The following is a 21,253-nucleotide window of genomic DNA, read 5'->3' as shown; positions in this document are numbered from 1 at the left end:
GGGATAAGAACAAGCGCTTTGCCCTGAAGTGTGCCTAAATGGTGCGTATATATATATTTAACCCAAGAAATGCAGGTCCAAACCAGACTAAAGCAAAGCTTGATTTTATTGAGAAAAAGAGTAGAACAGCGTTACAGAATTACTTGGGTGCGTGGCAGCATTAATCATTGATATCCTAACCCATTCATAACTTTAAACTAAAGAGATTAAAGGACCCTATTGCTATTAAAAGTAGGAATGATTACCTCTCCTAGGCCCTGAATGGGCGGCTGAATACAGCTGAAGCTATGTGGAAGAGCTCTGATCCAAAACCAGGAAGGAATCTCTTGGTCTGAAGGGTTTGCACCAAGACCCAGAGTCTCCCCGGTTCTGTCCCTGCAGTCCCTCCATGCATTCCTTGAGAGCGTAGCACACAGGGTGGAGCTCTGATCTCTCTGCCCCCCCTTCTCCTTCTCTCTCTAGATTCAAGCCTCATTTTTAAAAGACTTTTTCCACTCTCCCCCTCCAGCAAAGGAGGGGACTGGGAATCTGCTGATTTTCTGCGTGTGTGTGTGCCTGCATGAGAGTTTCTTACTGACCCTGAAAAACTAAGGCTCCTTAGAATGAACAATGGAGGATTGTACGGTCAGTGAGGGAAGTCTGCCAAAGAAGAAGATAACATTTATGCCGTAGCTTTTGGTTAATTCTGTTTCTTAACGCTGCCCTTGTTGTTCTTCGCACAACACCTGTGGAACTCATAACCAGCCATACCAGCGGGGCAGGGGTGTGAGAGGTGGGGGTGGGAGTTATAGTTCCTGGCCTTGCACCTCCTGGGTTCCACTTGAACCAAAATGGGGTTAGCCAAGCAATCGTAACACTTCTTTGATGAGAAGTAAGGTAGCTACTCTGACTGAATCTCTTTCCACACTCCAAGCATCGATAACATTGGTCCCTTGTGAGTTCTTTGATGTTGTGTAAAGGAGCTACTCCACCTGAAGGTCTTTCCACACTAAAGGCATTCATAAGGTTTGTCCCCTGTGTGAGATCTGTGATGTGAAGTAAGTTGGTCACCCCGACTGAAGGTCTTTCCACACTCCAGGCATTTATAAGCTTTGTCCCCTGTGTGAGTTCTTTGATGCAAAGTAAGGTTTCCACACTGACGGAAGGTCTTTCCACACTCCAAGCATTTATGAGGTTTGTCCCCTGTGTGAGTTCTTTTATGTTTACTAAAGGCACTACTGTCACTGAAGCTCTTTCCACACTCCAAGCATTCATAAGGTTTGTCTCCTGTGTGAGTTCTTTGATGCGAAGTAAGGCTGTCACTACGACTGAAGCTCTTTCCACACTCAAAGCATTTATAAGGTTTGTCCCCGGTGTGACTTCTTTGATGCAAAGTAAGGTTTCCACCCTGACTGAAGCTCTTTCCACATTCCAAGCATTTATGAGGTTTGTCTCCTGTGTGAGTTCTTTTATGTTTACTAAAGGCACTACTCTGACTGAAGCTCTTTCCACACTCCAAGCATTCATAAGGTTTGTCCCCTGTGTGAGTTCTTTGATGCGAAGTTAGGGAGCTATTCCACCTGAAGGTCTGTCCACACTCCAAACATTTATGAGGTTTTTCCCCTGTGTGACTTCTTTGATGCAAACTAAGGTTTCCACCCTGACTGAAGCCCTTTCCACACTCAAAGCATTTATAAGGTTTGTCTCCCGTGTGAGTTCTTTGATGCGAAGTAAGGTTGCTACTCTGACTGAAGGTCTTTCCACACTCCAGGCATTTATGAGGTTTTTCCCCTGTGTGAGCTCTTTGATGCGAAGTAAGGTTGCTACTGTGACTGAAGCTCTTACCACATTCCAAGCATATATAAGGTTTGTCTCCCGTGTGAGTTCTTTGATGCGAAGTAAGGGTGGTTCTCCGACTGAAGCTCTTTCCGCACTCCAAGCATTCATAAGGTTTGTCCCCTGTGTGATTTCTTTGATGGAAAATAAGGTGGCTACTCTGACTGAAGCTCTTTCCACACTCCAAGCATTTATAAGGTTTGTCTCCCATGTGAGTTCTTTGATGATAAGTAAGGGTGCTACTCTGACTGAAGCTCTTTCCACACTCCAAACATTTATAAGGTTTGACTCCCGTGTGAGTTCTTTGATGCGAAGTAAGTTTGTCACTCCGACTGAAGCTCTTTCCACATTCCAGGCATTTATAAGGTTTGTCTCCCGTGTGAGTTCTTTGATGCGAAGTAAGGTTGTCAGTCCGACTGAAGCTCTTTCCACACTCCAAGCATTCATAAGGTTTGTCCCCTGTGTGAGTTCTGTGATGTGAAGTAAGGGTGCTACTCAGACTGAAGCTCTTTCCACACTCCAAGCATTCATAAGGTTTGTCCCCTGTGTGAGTTCTGTGATGTGAAGTAAGGGTGCTACTCCACCTGAAGCTCTTTCCACACTCCAAGCATGTATGAGGTTTGTCTCCCATATGAGTTTTTTGATGCAAAGTAAGGCTGTCACTCCGACTGAAGCTCTTTCCACATGCCAAGCATGTATGAGGTTTGTCCTCTGTGTGAGATCTGTGATGCGAAGTAAGTTGGTCACCCCGACTGAAGGTCTTTCCACACTCCAGGCATTTATAAAGTTTGTGCCCTTTGTGACTTCTTTGATGCAAAGTAAGGTTTCCACCCTGACTGAAGGTCTTTCCACACTCCAAGCATTCATAAGGTTTCTCTCCCATGTGAGTTCTTTGATGCGAAGTAAGGCTGTCACTCCGACTGAAGCTCTTTCCACATTCCAAGCATTTATGAGGTTTGTCCCCTGTATGAGTTTTGTGATGCCTAATAAGGTGGCCACTCTGACTAAAGCTCTTTCCACACTCCAAGCATTTATGAGATTTTTCCCCTGTGTGCGTCTGTCGCTCCTCTTGTCTCTTTGCTCCATCTTGACTCCTCAGTCTCTGCTCCTGCATCTGCTCCTCAGCTTTTTCCAGTGATACTTCAGATGGTTCTCCCTCAGCCTTGACTCCCCAGATGTATCCTGATGGAATGAAAAGGAAAGGAGATAAAATGCTGTGGAGAAATCCTGTGAATATATTATGATTTGTTCTTTGAAAACATATTTCTGGGAGTTCTATTGACATCAGAGTATAACTGTCGAAGCTCGACGCCTTGTATGGAGTTATTTTAGCAGTAGGTGCTTGGACATGTAGTGAAAGCGGGGAGGACAACTCCCACCCACTGTCACTATGTAGTGAAACGCTTGAGCCCACCAGCTGTCTGCCTTCACCATCCCAGGAGTCAATCCCCAGCTTTGGGCAATTGATCCCAGCAAGTCCTGCTTTGACAAGGTTGTGCATGCTCACACCAACCCTGCAAGGTAGTAACTGCCACCACCCTTCTAGCTGGTTAGTACTCTGGGGTGAAGGGAACTGCAGAGCCCAGTTAAAACACCAGAGCTTCTCAGGAGAAGAGTATGGATGCACTCCTTGTCCCTTCTAAAGTCTCAGGTAAAACATTCCTCTGTTACACGGTAGTTGTAGTTGAATGGCAAGGACTGAATTTAGGAACTAAACCCCCTCTCTGGAGTGAACACACGTTGGTTAAGATAATTAAAATTTATTAAAAAGAAAATAAGAAAAGCATAAAAGTTTTACAAATAACAAAGAGGTACACCAATAAATTTTAGTAGCAATTTAGATCCTTTTACCAGACTCCCAAAAAGTTAAGGTTTAAAAAGGAATACAGTAAGAGACTTTTGGCACAGATTACAATCACAAAAGCTTCCTAGCCTAAGCTATACTTACAGACCATAAGATCTGCAGATGAATAGCCTTCCTCACCTTAGGGAACTTGCGTGTCAGGATGAAAAAGGAGCCACAACAGAACATCACCTATGCAATAGGCTGATCCTCCGAAGTGGGACAAAAACCCAAAGTTCTGAGCCCCTTGTTATGGAAGAGATCTCGGCTCACCCGGAGACAATTAACCAATTGACATTTTCATCAAAAGGATGAAAAAACTATGTTCCCACAGCACCTGGCGCCTCCTCTTGGTTTCCCATAACAAACTCAAGGAGTTTGACAGCCTTGACGGAACCAGATCCCGTCTGCTGATACGGAGGTGCTAAGCTAACTGTCAGCCGATAGCGCTGTGTTGTAAAATCACCAAGTCACAGTGATGGGGGGAACCAAAGGTTTAAGTGCTTGCCAGCAGGTTAACAAAAAAGATGTCAAGGGGAAAAATCCCCACAAGGCTTTGGTGTTCAGCCATTTTAAATGCAGGCCAGGGTAAAGCTGGCAAGCTGGCATGACAGAACACAGGTTGTGAAAAGAGATGAGATGAAAAGAGAGAGACATAAGAACATAAGAACATAAGACGAGCCTGCTGGATCAGGCCAGTGGCCCATCTAGTCCAGCATCCTGTTCTCACAGTGGCCAACCAGGTGCCTGGGGGAAGCCCGCAAGCAGGACCCGAGTGCAAGAACACTCTCCCCTCCTGAGGCTTCCGGCAACTGGTCCTCAGAAGCATGCTGCCTCTGACTAGGGTGGCACAGCACAGCCATCACGGCTAGTAGCCATTGATAGCCCTGTCCTCCATGAATTTGTCTAATCTTCTTTTAAAGCCCTCCAAGCTGGTGGCCATTACTGCATCTTGTGGGAGCAAATTCCATAGTTTAACTATGCGCTGAGTAAAGAAGTACTTCCTTTTGTCTGTCCTGAATCTTCCAACATTCAGCTTCTTGGAATGTCCACGAGTTCTAGTATTATGAGAGAGGGAGAAGAACTTTTCTCTATCCACTTTCTCAATGCCATGCATAATTTTATACACTTCTATCATGTCTCCTCTGACCCGCCTTTTCTCTAAACTAAAAAGCCCCAAATGCTGCAACCTTTCCTCGTAAGGGAGTCGCTCCATCCCCTTGATCATTCTGGTTGCCCTCTTCTGAACCTTTTCCAACTCTATAATATCCTTTTTGAGATGAGGCGACCAGAACTGTACACAGTATTTCAAATGCGGCCGCACCATAGATTTATACAACGGCATTATGATATCGGCTGTTTTATTTTCAATACCTTTCCTAATTATTGCTAGCATGGAATTTGCCTTTTTTACAGCTGCCGCACACTGGGTCGACATTTTCATCGTGCTGTCCACTACAACCCCAAGGTCTCTCTCCTGGTCGGTCACCGCCAGTTCAGACCCCATGAGCGTATATGTGAAATTAAGATTTTTTGCTCCAATATGCATAATTTTACACTTGTTTATATTGAATTGCATTTGCCATTTTTCCGCCCATTCACTCAGTTTGGAGAGGTCTTTTTGGAGCTCTTCGCAATCCCTTTTTGTTTTAACAACCCTGAACAATTTAGTGTCGTCAGCAAACTTGGCCACTTCACTGCTCACTCCTAATTCTAGGTCATTAATGAACAAGTTGAAAAGTACAGGTCCCAATACCGATCCTTGAGGGACTCCACTTTCTACAGCCCTCCATTGGGAGAACTGTCCGTTTATTCCTACTCTCTGCTTTCTGCTTCTTAACCAATTCCTGATCCACAAGAGGACCTCTCCTCTTATTCCATGACTGCTAAGCTTCCTCAGAAGCCTTTGGTGAGGTACCTTGTCAAACGCTTTTTGAAAGTCTAAGTACACTATGTCCACTGGATCACCTCTATCTATATGCTTGTTGACACTCTCAAAGAATTCTAATAGGTTACTGAGACAGGACTTTCCCTTGCAGAAGCCATGCTGGCTCTGCTTCAGCAAGGCTTGTTCTTCTATGTGCTTAGTTAATCTAGCTTTAATCATACTTTCTACCAGTTTTCCAGGGACAGAAGTTAAGGTAACTGGCCTGTAATTTCCGGGATCCCCTCTGGATCCCTTTTTGAAGATTGGCGTTACATTTGCCACTTTCCAGTTCTCAGGCACGGAGGAGGACCCGAGGGACAAGTTACATATTTTAGTTAGCAGATCAGCAATTTCACATTTGAGTTCTTTGAGAACTCTCGGGTGGATGCCATCCGGGCCTGGTGATTTGTCAGTTTTTATATTGTCCATTAAGCTTAGAACTTCCTCTCTTGTTACCACTATTTGTCTCAGTTCCTCAGAATCCTTTCCTGCAAATGTTAGTTCAGGTTCAGGTTTCATAAGGTTAATCCCCTGTGTAAGTTCTTTGATGCAAAATAAGGTGGCTACTCTGACTGAAGCTCTTTCCACACTCCAAGCATTTATAAGGTTTGTCCTCTGTGTGAGATCTGTGATGCGAAGTAAGTTGGTCACCCCGATTGAAGGTCTTTCCACACTCCAGGCATTTATAAGGTTTGTCCCCTGTGTGACTTCTTTGATGCAAAGTAAGGTTTCCACCCTGACTGAAGCTCTTTCCACATTCCAAGCATTTATGAGGTTTGTCTCCTGTGTGAGTTCTTTTATGTTTATTAAAGGCACTACTGTCACTGAAGCTCTTTCCACAATCCAAGCATTCATAAGGTTTGTCCCCTGTGTGACTTCTTTGATGCAAAGTAAGGTTACTACTCCACCTGAAGGTCTTTCCACACTCCAGACATTTATAAGGTTTGTCCCCTGTGTGACTTCTTTGATGCAAAGTAAGGTTTCCACCCTGACTGAAGCCCTTTCCACACTCAAAGCATTTATAAGGTTTGTCTCCCGTGTGAGTTCTTTGATGTGAAGTAAGGGTGCTACTCTGACTGAAGCTCTTTCCACACTCCAAGCATTTATAAGGTTTGTCCCCTGTGTGAGTTCTTCTATGTTTACTAAAGGCACTACTGTCACTCTGGGGCGAAGGGAACTGCAGAGCCCAGTTAAAACACCAGAGCTTCTCAGGAGAAGAGTATGGATGCACTCCTTGTCCCTTCTAAAGTCTCAGGTAAAACATTCCTCTGTTACACGGTAGTTGTAGTCGAATGGCAAGGACTGAAGTTAGGAACTAAACCCCCTCTCTGGAGTGAACACACGTTGGTTAAGATAATTAAAATTTATTAAAAAGAAAATAAGAAAAGCATAAAAGTTTTACAAATAACAAAGAGGTACACACAATAAATTTTAGTAGCAATTTAGATCCTGTTACCATATGCCCAAAAAGTTCAGGTTTAAAAAGGAATACAGTAAGAGACTTTTGGCACAGATTACAATCACAAAAGCTTCCTAGCCTAAGCTATACTTACAGACCATAAGATCTGCAGATGAATAGCCTTCCTCACCTTAGGGAACTTGCGTGTCGGGATGAAAATGGAGCCACACCAGAACGTCATCTATGCAATAGGCTGATCCTCCGAAGTGGGACAAAAACCCAAAGTTCTGAGCCCCTTGTTATGGAAAAGATCTTGGCCCAGCCGGAGACAATTAACCAATTGACATTTCCATCAAAAGGATGAAAACAGTCTTCCCACGGCACCTGGCGCCTCCTCTTGGTTTCCCATTACAAACTCAAGGAGTTTGACAGCCTTGACAGAACCAGGCCCCTTCTGCTGATCAGGAGGTGCTAAGCTAACTGTCAGCCGATAGCGCTGTGTTGTAAAATCACCAAGTCACAGTGATGGGGGGAACCAAACGTTTAACTGCTTGCCAGCAGGTTAACAAAACAGATGTCAAGGGGGAAAATCCCCACAAGGCTTTGGTGTTCAGCCATTTTAAATGCAGGCCAGGGTAAAGCTGGCAAGCTGGCATGACAGAACACAGGTTGTGAAAAGAGATGCAGAGAGAGACGACTGTCATAAAAATCTGCTCTCTTGTTCCTCCATTTAAGGTGGACAGCCCAGTACTTATAATGGGGAAATATTATATAGCCATATGATGGGGAATAAAATATACATAAGCAAGATATATTCTTCTATAAAACCACTTGTATTCAAAAAGGTTCATAACATATTAATAGTTTTGTAGCAAGCAAGACTCTTTTTTTCTTTTAGCGCAGTCTTCCCTGACTCTGCTGGTTTGTCCTTTAGATAGTTTGGTAGACAGTGCTGGGGAGGAGTCAGTGGTTGTGGTGCACGTTGGCACCAACGACATGGGGAAATGCAGCCGTGAGGTCCTGGAAGCAAAATTTAGGTTGCTACGTAGGATGCCGAAAGCCAGGATCTCCAAGGTGGCTTTCTCTGAAATGCTACCGGTTCCACGCACAGGACCAGCCAGACAGGCCCAGCTTTGCAGTCTCAATGTGTGGATGAGAGGATGGTGTTGGGTGGAACGGTTTGGATTTGTTAGGCACTGGGGAACATTTTGGGACAAGCCGGGCCTGTACAAAAGGGACGGGCTCCACTTGAACCAGAATGGAACCAGACTGCTGGCACTTAAAATTAAAAAGGTGGCAGAGCAGCTTTTAAACTGACTGAGGGGGGAAATCCGACAGGAGCTGAGGAAGGTCCAGTTCGGAATAAACCTCCCCCCTGGGATAAAAACCAAAGAAATGATGAAATTTTAAAAGGAGTAGGCCTAGAAGTAGGCGTTGTGAGAGCAGGGGCAGAGGATATAAATTCAGAAGAGCAAAATTACCACAGGCCTAACCACAAGTGCCAAAGACACTTGAAGAGAGACACTGCTTACAAGTGCCTGTACGCTAATGCTAGGAGCCTGCGAACCAAGATGGGAGAACTGGAGTGCTTGGTCTTAGAGGAGAGCATTGATATAGTGAGCATAACGGAGACCTGGTGGAATGGAGAAAACCAGTGGGATACGGTTATCCCTGGATATAAACTATATCGGAAGGACAGGGAAGGACGTATTGGTGGCGGAGTCGCTCTATACGTGAAAGAAGGCATTGAATCCAGCAAGCTCGAAACCCCAAAAGAGGCGGACTCCTCCACAGAATCGTTGTGGGTGGTGATACCGTGCCCCAGGAGGGACTTAATACTGGGAACGATCTATCATCCCCCTGATCAAAATGCTCAGGGAGACCTGGAGATGAGATATGAAATTGAGGAAGCATCCAAACTAGGAAATGTGGTAGTAATGGGTGACTTCAACTACCCAGACATAGACTGGCCGCATATGTGTTCCAGTCATGACAAAGAAGCAAAATTTCTAGATATTCTAAATGACTATTCCCTAGACCAGATGGTCATGGAACTGACCAGAGGGACGGCAACCCTGGACTTAATCCTCAGTGGGGACTGGGACCTGGTGCGAGATGTAAGTGTTGTTGAACCAATTGGGAGCAGTGACCATAGTGCTATTAAATTAAACATACATGTAAATGGCCAATTGCCAAGAAAATCTATGGGGTTCCAACAATTAGTACGGACCCCAACTCACACTGCTGGCCACACCCTTGACCTTATTTTTCAGCCAGCTTCGGATACGAACGACTTTCAAGTTGATGATATTGTCACTTTCTCATTGTTTTGGTCTGACCACTACCTGATCCAATTTAAGTTATCATTTATGCCTTCTCCAGCTAAGACGCCGCCTCCTATCAAATTATATCGCCCAAGAAGTTTATTAGACCAAGATGTATTCTTATCCAGACTCAAAGACTACCCCGATGTCCATTTGGGAGAACCAATTGACATTCTTACCAACACCTGGAATAATAGGTTGTCTGAAACAATAGATACAATTGCCCCTCTCCGTCCATTGAAAATGGCCAGACCTAAACCTGCTCCCTGGTTCTCAATAGAACTGTTAAAAATGAAGCGTGTTTATCGGCAATTAGACCGTCGTTGGCAAGAGACAAAGGATCCACTTGATCGGGTTGCTGTCAAAAAATTCATTAAAACTTATACCTCAGCTAGACATGCAACCCAAAGATCCTTTTTACGAATCTACGAAATTAGAATCAACCAAAAGAACTTAATCCTAAAAAAACAAAAACCAAATTGCAAACAATCCTTTTCCTTTCCACTCCTGCCAAATTTCGAGCTCTCCGCTTGCGCTATTCATTTAGCCGGCTCGCTGCCAAGAATTTGCGCATTCTTTGAGGCTAAAATTGATCAGATTCGTTCTATCTTAGATCATACCACCACGACAGATGAAAATAATACTACATCTGAAACTCATGACTCCTCTCTTTTTTCTACCTTTCAATTTGTTCTCCCTGAAGACATCTCCCAATCTCTGAAGGGAATGAATCCCACTACTTGCCCACTCGATCCATGCCCTTCCTGGCTCATAAAAATATCTAGAGCTGAATTAGCTAACTGGCTCAGTGTAATTGTCAACTCCTCCCTCCAACAAGGCTGTTTACCTGAATGTCTGAAGGTAGCTATTATTACCCCATTATTAAAAAAACCTTCTCTTGATTCCGCACTGTTAAATAATTTCCATCCAGTATCCAATCTGCCTTTTTTGAGCAAAGTCATCAAAAGAGCTGTAGCCACTCAATTACAAACATTTCTAGACTCCACCTGCGGCTTCGATCCCTTTCAATCTGGCTTTAGGCCAAATCACGGAACTGAGACAGCTTTAGTTGCTCTAATGGACGATCTTCGGCTAGAACTAGATAAGGGTAATTTATCCCTGCTAGTTCTATTAGATCTATCTGCCGCTTTTGATACTATCGATCATGACATCCTTTTAGATCGCCTATATCAAATAGGATTTAGAAGTATAGTCTTACAGTGGCTCCGCTCCTTCTTAGAGGGCAGGACTCAGAGAGTTGCCCTCGGGGATTATCATTCTACACCCTGGCCTCTACGGTTTGGCATCCCACAAGGCTCTGTCCTGTCCCCAATGTTGTTTAACATTTATCTGAGACCTTTAGGTAAGATTATTCAGGAATTTGGAATTCATTATCACCAATATGCGGACGATACTCAGCTGTATTGCTCTTTTCCACCGAATGCAAAAGATGCTGTCTATCCCCTTAATCAATGCCTTGTGGCAGTACAAAACTGGATGAACAGGAACAAACTAAAGTTCAATCCAGAAAAAACAGAGGTCATTCTCATCGGAAAAAGTCCTCCACAAGAATTAGGCAATTTACCTTCACTAGATGGAGTTCTCCTTCCCCTAAAGTCTCAAGTCCGTAGCTTGGGCATAATTTTGGATTCAGCTCTGACCGTAGAACCCCAGATTACGGCTGTTTCTAGAACGGCTTTTGCTAAATTAAAACTCGTTCGTCAACTTCGACCATTTCTGGGAATGTCTGATTTAAGAAAAGTTACTCAAGCACTAGTGACCTCGCGATTAGACTATTGTAATTCCCTATACATCGGACTACCTGCAAAATCGCTCCGACCACTTAAATTAGTTCAAAGTGCAGCAGCAAGAATGATCACTAGAACCAGTCCGTGGGTCCACACCACGCCCCTTCTTTATCATCTACATTGGCTCCCCATCGAATTCCGGCACCAGTTCAAGATTCTGGTTCTAACATTTAAAGCCCGACATGGATTAGCACCGATATATCTGACTAATCGTCTCTCTGAATTCCAGTCTTCCCATCCTATCAGATCGACCACCGAATCTACTCTGATTGTTCCATCAACATTTACCATCCGACACACGGCTATCAGAAATAAGACTTTCTCGGTTGCCGCTCCCTCCTTATGGAACCAGCTTCCGCCTGAGATACGACTTTCCACTTCTATCATCGATTTCCGGCGCCAGATAAAAACATTTTTATTTTACCAAGCTTTTAACGTCTGATTGAAAATGTTGTAGAAAATTGTTTTAGTAGATATACTTTCATATTTTTTAATTGCGTTATCTAGTATTTTGTATTGGACTATGCCTTACTGTTCTCCGCTCTGAATTCTACATTTTTTGAACTAGAGCGGAATATAAATCCATTAAATAAATAATACCTTTTGAGATCGACCTTCCAGGAATGAGCGGAGCCAGCAAAGCACAGTACCCCCAAGCCCCATCCCCGAGAGGCGATGAATGATACCATGGTCGATGGTGTCAAAGGCAGCCGAGAGATCCAGGAGAATCAACAGGGACACACTCCCCCTGTCTAACTCCCTTCGAAGGTCATCCACCAAGGCGACCAAAGCCGTTTCAGTCCCGTGGCCAGGTCTGAACCCAGATTGGAATGGGTCAAGGTAATCCGTTTCCATTAGGAAGCGTTGAAGTTGACTAGACACCACCCATTCCACAATTTTACTTAGAAAAGGTAAGTTGGATACTGGTCGATAACTGCCCAAGCATGATGGGTCTAAGGAGGATTTCTTCAAGAGCGGTCTCACGATGGCCTCTTTCAGACATCCCGGTAGGGAGCCTTGTTGGAGTGAGGCGTTAACTACTCCACAGACCCATTGAGCCAGACCTCCTTTGGCTTGTTTAATAATCCATGAAGGGCAAGGGTCAAGTGGGCAGGTGGTAGGTCTCATTCCTCCAAGGAGGTTGTCTATATCTTCAGGTTGAACAAGTTGAAAGGAATCCATTTTAATTGGACAGACAGAGGCCGAAGGTACATTCATAGAGACTGCATTGAAATTGGCTTCTAAGTAGGAGCAGATCTGATCGATCTTATTCGCAAAATAAAAGGCAAACTCTTGACAGCGATTTGGGGGAAAATCCCTGTTATCCCTAGGGTCAGCTGGGTTAAGCAAGTTTCTAACCAGACGGAATAGTTCAGCTGGCTGGTTAATGGCTGATATGGAAGCTGTAAAAAAGGCCTTTTGAGTAGATCATCTAATAGTTGAATAAATTTTTGAAAATTCTTTAACGACAAGTCGATCAGATTCACTTTGAGTTTTCCGCCAACATCGCTCTAGCCCCCGACGAGTGCGTTTCATCACCATCAGTTCATTTGAGAACCATAAGGCTGGTTTTCTTCTGGAACGCACGAGGGGACGCTCGGGAGCAATTGTGTCGATCACCCTGGACAGAGAACTGTTCCAGAGATTGAGCAGAGTATCGGCAGAATCGTTTACTTGGGAGACTGGGAATTCCCCAAGGGCTGATAGGAAACCATCAGGATGCATCAGTCTCCTGGGGCGGACCATTTTAATAGGTCCCTTCTCCCCCCGGTGGGTATGAGTCGCAGTTAGCCTAAAGCTGACTAGGTGATGGTCTGTCCATGACAACGGAGTTATCAAGGGATCTACCACTCCTAGAACCTTGTCATCCTGTCCCGCATAAAAAACAAGATCGAGGGTGTGACCCGCTGTATGAGTAGGGCCTGTTATTAGTTGAAATAGGCCCATAGTAGACATTGCTGCTATAAAGTCTTGGGCCTCTCCATGAAGTGAAGACTCTGCGTGAATGTTGAAATCACCCAGAATCAACATCCTGGGAGATTCCAATAACAGGTCGGAGATCAATTTGGATAGTCCAGATAGAGGGACTGCTGGGCAGCGGGGAGGTCGATACACCAGTAGAATTGCTATTTTGGTCCGCCCACCGAGTTTCAAATAAAGACACTCTAATCCTGGAATTTGCGGAAGAGGGTACTTGGTAATAGGAATGGAGTCATGAAAGACCACTGCGACTCCCCCACCCCGACCCCCCGGTCTAGCCTGTTGGTGTACACAGAAACCTGGAGGGCAGAGATCGACAAGGTTCACCCCGCCTAATTCATCTAACCAGGTTTCTGTAATACATGTCAAGTCGGCATGTTCATCCAGGATAAGGTCCTGAATGATCGTCGTTTTTTGATTTACCGATCTGGCGTTAAAAAGCAGGAATAGTAACCCGGGCGGGTTGTCATCCAAGTACGCCTGTCTATTTGGCCGAGGACGTCGTGTCGGAATTGATAAACAACGGTAAGATCTCTTGATATGGTGAGAAGGTTTTCTCGAACCATATCTTCCACCTCCTCATATAGTTACTATAGGTTCTCCTAAAATAGAGTCCTTCAAGGGTTTATAAGGTATTGTATGACATCAAGGGAGATTCAGTTCCTTTTGAGGGGCTAAGACTGTACTTTGAAAATTAACGCCCATGACATCCGATTCTGGTATACCTGATCGAACATAGGTTGTCGATTTTTTTGAAGTCTGGGCTTTGTCGCACAAATCTAGATCAATACTGTTATGGGGGCTGGCCGCTGATCTCTTACTCAATAGATTTTGAAGAAGTTTGTTTAAATTATTAATAATCTCTTGTTGGGCGTTATCAGAGAAACTAGTGAAGCTGGAAATTAGCTCATCTGATCCATCACAGAAGGAGGAGGATGGTTTATCCTCATGAGTATCCTGAGCGGATGACTGTGATTGAATTTGGGCTGGGCTACTCATGAGAGGGGAGCTGGTGGTATCGTTATAGCTATCCAGCACAAGAAAATCGCTACCAATGAGATTGAATTGGGGGTCTCATATAGCTGTACAATTATCTTGAAGATATTTCCCCAAATTTGGTGATTGGGTATGGGTCATTGGTCGGTGCCAATTAACACAGAGAGGGTGAGGTCTTCCTGTATCAACAAAATATCGGTGTGCTTGGATTCCAAACTTCAACAATAGAAACCTATTTGCTAAAAAAGCATTAACCATTCCATAAGATCTGAATGTTAATAGTGCCATCAAATCAAGGGGGTTCTTAGTAAGGATAACTGCCTTAGTTATATCTTCAAACTTGATTGGAACTGCATTCAAGGATCGTAAAACATCGAAGATGTAACTTTTCCAATTTAAATGCTGATCGATATTATTGTAACAAGGGAAGTGGGATAGAACTATCCTATTCCGGCTGAGTCGCAGGGAGTAGTATTCTAAGTCGTCTTTTCTTGAGAAGGTCTTAGTGGAAAGAGCCGGCTGATTATTAGCAATCGCGGAAGGCAAGGAAATAGAAGGTGTTATGGATGACTCAGGAACAGTCGGGAGCATATAGGATGTTTCTTCAGTAGTCTTCTCAGGGATCTTCTTTTCCTTGTTTATAATCAGATGGAACTGTGATGGTTTTCCAGTTAGGTCATTAGTCTCATGAGAGCACCGTGCTAGAACTTCCATGGGGTCATCAGCATCATGATGACCGTCGGTTTGGGGTTGTCCAGAAGCAGGGTCTGATGTTAAGTAAGATAATTCAGTATCACATAGAGATGGAATGATAGTGACTGTTAAGGAGGGTTCCGGGTCTGACTTCGATTCTTTCCTTTGGGTCGATTTAGAAGGTCCCCCAGTAGATGATGAGACAGTCTGCCGGCGAAGATATGTATCCATAATTTTAAAAAGGGGATTAAAGTTCATTTTTTTATATCGAATTGGTTTTTGATTTTTAATGTTTTTAGATTTTTTTACTAGTATCCTACTAATGGGTTTCTTCCTTTTACCTATGGCGGTCGGTATAGGCAGCTGACTCCTAGGAATAGATGAGGGACTCATCTCCTTAGAGTTGTCTACCTTGTTCTGGGTGAAAAGATTGACAGCATTCACTAAGGTATGTAGTAAATTATTGCATTCAGAGAGGAACTTCATCAATTCAAGTTCTTCGAGAATCAGAAGGGATCCACCCAAGAGATGGGCATAATTTCCAGGTATAGAGGGGAGGTTAAACGTACCATTACCAGATTGATTATCTATAAGAGGTTGATGTTTAGTAGGTAAAGGTTCTGGTACTCGTGTTTCTCTCACGGTCTCTATCACTTGTGATGGTGTCTCCTTCGCTGGTTCTGATGGGGTGTGAGAGTCTGCTTCTAATAGTTCAATAGCTAAATTTTGGGACAGAGGAGATTCAGGTAAAAGATATAAACCAGATTTATAGTCCAATGACCAATCCAAAGGAGCTTCAGAATGTACTACAGGCTCGTGTGGTCTCTCTGGAGAGTGAAAGTCATCCTGTTTAGGTGAGAAGAACTGGGTGATCTTCATTTGTTGTGATCTAATTGGCTCATCTTCTCTATATAATATTATGCCCATGTCTTTGCATTTCTTTCTAGTTAGCATCTTCGAGCATTACATATATAGATTCCTCTAGTCAAAAAAGGTGGACATAAAGCAGAAAGGACTTGTTTAATTTTCTTCTAATTAAGTTGATGCTGTCACTTTAAATTTCTGGCTCCCAGAAAATAGATGGATAAATGAGAGGATGACACTTGAGTCATGGTGGTGGGGGGAAAAGAGGAAGGCCAAACAAGAGATGGATTGATTCCATCAAGGAAGCCACAGACCTGAACTTACAAGATCTGAACAGGGTGGTTCATGACAGATGCTCTTGGAGGTCACTGATTCATAGGGTCACCATAAGTCATAATTGACTTGAAGGCACCTAAGAAAAACAGAGTTGGCAACGAGGACATTGAACTTTTCAAGGATTATCAATAGCTTGGCACAGTCATTAACCAAACTGGAGACAATAGTCAAGAAATCTTGGACTGGCAAGGGTAGCTACAAGAAAAGATCCTCAAATGCAAAGATGAATTTGTGATGTTCCTGTATGTTAATGTAATGTAAATATGGTAAGTGCAGGTTTATTATAGGAAATATGGTAAGTGGAGTGAGTGAGAAGGGGGAGTACATGGGCTGTAGAATGCTGGAGGATGATTGGCTGTGTGTTTGAATGGCTGAAGGTATAAATGAGAGGATGACAGTTGAGTCATGGTGGTGGGGGTTGGACAGGGTGGTTGTAGACAGGGAGGTTGATGTGGAGAGTAAGAGGTGGCTGTTGAGAGATTGGATTAGGAGTTCTGAAGCGAATATTAGGAATTAGGAACATAAGAGAAACATATATGAAACCATATCCTTGTCAACGAAATCTATAAGTAATCTTGTTATTCCTAGTGTTATCAATATACTTTTTCTTGGTTTACTTAAAGCCTGATTCCTTAGCAGGGGTGTACAGACCAGGAGGGGAGGCAGTGTAATCAAGGCTGAAGAAGAAATGGTATCGAATGGTGGCAGCAGTGAAGGAAGAGATATTGTCTCAACATCCAGTACCACAGAGCAACCCAGAGCTGGGAGCTTCATAGGCAAGAGGCTTCAGGGGGGTTGGGAATTACCGATACACACAGACAAAAGGTATCAAAATAGCCAGGAAGAGACTAAGGCACAGTCTAGAGCAGTATTTCTCAACCATTTTGTTGTTGTTGTTGTTGCTGGACTACAACTCCCATCAGCCCCAGTCAGCATGGCCAATGGTCAGGAATTACGGGAACTGTAGTCCAGCAACAAAAAAATAAAAAAGGTTGAGAAACACTGGTCTAGAGGCTATATTGGGTACACAGAGTGTTGGGTAGTGTGGCCTAGCAGGAGGATCTTTTGAGATCTGTGCTAGAGCGGAGAGAGGTAAAATAAACATGACGATCCTGACCAGGGTGGCCAGAGGTAGGCTACACATCATAAGGTGGGCCTGACAGAGGTGAGACATCACTAGTGGTCACAGAGAAAGGAGGGAACATCACAGCATCACCGATCACCAAAGTCAAGATCTTTCAGACCATGGTATTCCTGTTCTGTATGTATGGATTTGAAAGTTGGACAGTGAAAAGAAAAATCAACTCATTTGAAATGTGGTATTGGAGGAGTGCTCTGTGTATACCATGGACCGTGAAGAAGACAAATAATTGGGTGTTAGAACAAATTAAATCAGAACTACTATTAGAAGCTAAAATGATGAAACTGAGGCTATCATACTTTGGACACACCATGAGAAGACATGATTCACTAGAAAAGACAATAATGCTGAGAAAAACAGAAGGGAGTAGAAAAAGCGGAAGGCCAAACAAGAGATGGATTGATTCCATCAAGGAAGCCACAGACCTGAACTTATAAGATCTGAACAGGGTATTTCACAACAGATGCTGTTGGAGATCATGGGTTCATAGGGATGCCATAAGTTGTACTCGACGTTAAGGCACATAACAACAACAACAAGGGTGGGCCTCTGATTACCCGCAGCTGGGAAAGAAAACTGCCAACTCACAGCTCTAATACAGAAACTAAATGTTAACCTGTTAAGATCCCACATTAACAAATGAAACCCCACAATTCTTTGCTACACAACCATCTTGAATTCAAGTTTCCATGACACTTTGGACACATAATCAGAAGACATGCTCACTAGAAAAGATGAGAAAGTTGGGAAAAACAGAAGGGAGTAGAAAAAGAGGAAGGCCAAACAAGAGATGGATTGATTCCATAAAGGAACCCACAGACCTGAACTTATAAGATCTGAACAGGATGGTTCGTGACAGATTCTATTGGAGGCCACTGATTCATAAGGTCACCATAAGTTGTAACTGACTTAAAGGCACATAACACACACACACACACACACACTATGTGAGTTCAGCTTTAATTGATCCAAGAGAGCCCAGTATGCCATAAACTTATCTAGGAGGAAATATCTTTAAAAGATGGGCTGAGATATGCAGCCTTTGTCCCTCATCCACCATCAGGAAAAAGCCTGCAGTGGACCAGCCAAACAGCTTTACACCTGACAGGACCAATATCCTGGAGGTAAGTGGTGACTTAGGATCAGGTAGATACTTGAGCTAAAACGTGGGTTCCCCACTACCGAGTAAAAGGATTTTGAGGTGCTAAAGAAAAGCTGACTCTTCAGACTGGTGGCAACAACAGAGGGAGAGTGTTGGTTTTAGGCCTTGCAGAGTAAGTTAAAGAGGGCTCTGGCTGGGAAGCGCAGGGGGTGCTGTCCTAGGATCCCAGAATTATCAGCACTAAATTGGCATCCCAGAGCCTTCCTGTCTGTGAAAAGGGGGTGTAGGAAATGATGGCAGCTCCAATGGATAATCTGAAATGCATTGTGGGTCAGATTTGCGAAGCAGGGGTGCCAGGAAGGGAGTAGGAAGGCTACCCTTAACCTCTCCTAATTCTAACAGCATAAATCGCCATCTCATTAATCTCCTGCATGATCTCCTTGTACAGAGCTCTCTCGTCTGGATCCAGCTGAGCCCGTTCCTCCTGGGTGAAGTGCAAGGACCCTTCCTCAAACATCACCAATCCCTGGAAGAAGAAAACCATTGCCTTCTTCACTGATGCTTCCATTCAAGGCATGGACATCATCTGCCCTCCACTCATGCTCTGAAGAGAGATGGGGCAAGCAGGAACTTTTCCTTTAGAGTTCCCAAATCACCTCGGGTCCAGATGGCATCTGATCTTCTAACAAAAATAGGTACGTTCTCTCAAAGACTTGCTACCATATGGACTGCTATCAGGGAAATCAGAGGCCTATTAGCTGTTCCGGGAAAAATAGTGGAAAATATTATTAAAGACAAAATTACCAAACATGGAGTGGAACTCAGCAATCATGGGAGATCGGGAAATATGCTCTCATGCATCAGGAATTGTTTAAAGATCAGGAAGGAGAAAGTCGGAATAAATGAACAGTTCTCCCAATGGAGGGATGTAAGAAGTGTCCCCCCGCCTATCATCAGGATTAGGACCTGTGCTTTTAAACTTGTTGCTAAATGACATGGATTTACTGTTGATATCAAATTCAGGGTGATTAAATAAAGAGGGATGGTGAGGAACTCCCAAAGGAACTCTCCAAAGAGCAAATGCAATTAAATGAAAGCAAGTGTAAAGTGATGCACAGAAGCAAAAAAATCCAAACTTGAACCGGTGGTGACTGACAGGACAGAGACCTTGAGGTCATAGCGGATGCCTCAGTTAAGATACTGATGTTATAGCTATGAAATTGGTGGATTCCATGTGAGGGATCATTAAGACACAGATTGAAAATAAAACTGCCAATATCATAATGCCATTATACACTTCTAAGATGTGATCCTACTTGGATGCTGTCTTCAGTTCTGGTTGCCTGATCGCAAAAATAGCATTCCAGAGGTGGAAGCGGTAGAGAAATGGGCAAACAAAATGATCAAGGGTTGCAACATTTGGGGATTTTTGCCATAGAAAAATAGCTTAGAGGAGACACAATAGAAGTGTATGATCACATCAGACCTTTAAAGCACATTCAACACAAATGTAAAGCACATGGCTTCCCCCAACGAATCCTGGATAATAGTTTTTCCTCACTGCGCTACATTCCCAGCACCCTTCATAAACTACAACTCCCAGGACTCTTTGGAGGAAGCCACATGCCTTCAATGTACAGTGTGGATGTGCCATAAAGAAGTGTGGTGTGGAGAAACTGGATAACATCCTCTGATTTAGTAGGGAACTTACACCTGGAGTTTAGGAAGAGAGAGCAGGAAGTAGCTTCCATGACTTTGCACCCATTTCAGGAGAAACGTCACTCACTAAACAGTTTGTCTGCCAGGCTACCCCAGAACAAGGAGGGCAGGGCCACCTTTCTGCTTTCCTGAATTAAATGGCGACCTTAATTCTAACAGAACAGGAAACTGGGGAGGGCTGGCAGAATGGAATTAATGGCAGAATAACCTCACTATTCGACTATCCCAGCTGAACCACAGGAGAAAGGAGGACAGATGAAGAAGCGGCCCATTCAGCGCACTGGTGTCTCCTTAGCTCTGTTCCAACGATCAAGCTTCCACATCTGCAAAGCTTAAGGCCCTGAAATTCATCTCCAGACCCACAGATGTTCCCCGGGCAGAGCTGCAGCCTCCGATCGGGAGGGTCTGTGGGGAGGGGCGCTTCAGGGGGTCCTCGCCCCCTTCCACCCTCCCCAACTTGCCTACCTTTGTCTCCAGGCTCCCCCCGCGCAACCCCGCTGGCCAACATCGCTGCGCACGAAGAGGGGCTCCTCCGGCGCTCCCAGCCTCCGTTTCTCGCAGAGAGGCGAGGCAGGAAAGGGACGTCCCTCCTTTGCGCTCCTTCCTCCGGCTCTGTCGTCGCTTGTTAACCCTTGAAGAGCTCCCGGCAGAGAGAGGCTTCTGAACGGGTGGGCCTGGGGAAGTGATCAGGCTCCACTCCGGAGCCTGGAGCCCTTTGCGGTCGGCCAGCCGCTGGCTCTGGACAGCTGAACCTTCTCTTGAGGCTGCTCTTCCAGCGGGCTGAACGGATCATCCTTGCCCAGCAGTGGAGGCCACTCCTGCTCAGAGCTTGGAAAAGTTACTTTTGGGAACTACAACTCCCATCAGCCCAATCCAGTGGCCATGCTCCTGCTCTTATCCCACCAGTGAGCTGCCTGCCTGCGCCGGGTTGTCAAGGTTTTCTCCGGGAGGTCGCTCTGGGTCCCACAGGAGAGGGAGCGCGCCAAGAAACAGGCGCAGGGATGAGTGGAGCTATTCGGAGCGGGAAACTTGGGCTGCCATAAGTTCCTCCCTCCAATCCCAGCTATGCCGTTCCCCCTTCCTGCCTGCAGCCTCCAAGACCGGGATCTCCTCTCCGCCCCCTGCCACCCAGTCCTTTTCAACTCCCTCCCCAGAGGGATCAGCCTTTCCAGCACGTGTCTGCCAGAGCAGAGGTCTGAGGCCAGCTGCAGGGATCGCAGCAGGCATCCACTGGGATGCCACTTAGAAAGCTGGGAGCAGCGGAGGTTTCAGCTCCCTGGACACCTTCTGGGAAAACCCGGAGTGG

The 21,253-nt window shown here is 44.7% G+C and overlaps 1 protein-coding gene across 1 annotated transcript; it reads right to left on the bottom strand.

The window, feature by feature from the left end:
- Window positions 1–88: 88 nt before the first annotated feature.
- Window positions 89–20,986, bottom strand: LOC133375417 (zinc finger protein 883-like). Its single transcript, XM_061606993.1, has 2 exons — window positions 20,413–20,986; window positions 89–2,997 (listed from the first exon to the last, which is right to left on the bottom strand). Exons 1-2 carry the CDS (start codon window positions 20,453–20,455, stop codon window positions 989–991), a joined length of 2,052 nt encoding a protein of 683 aa, XP_061462977.1. The 5' UTR covers window positions 20,456–20,986; the 3' UTR covers window positions 89–988.
- Between the last annotated feature and the right edge of the window lie 267 nt (window positions 20,987–21,253).

The sequence above is a fragment of the Rhineura floridana genome, unplaced genomic scaffold (genome assembly GCF_030035675.1).
Source record: "Rhineura floridana isolate rRhiFlo1 unplaced genomic scaffold, rRhiFlo1.hap2 scaffold_24, whole genome shotgun sequence".
In the NCBI taxonomy this organism is placed as follows: domain Eukaryota; kingdom Metazoa; phylum Chordata; class Lepidosauria; order Squamata; family Rhineuridae; genus Rhineura; species Rhineura floridana.
This window is presented reverse-complemented; position numbering and strand designations above follow the sequence as displayed.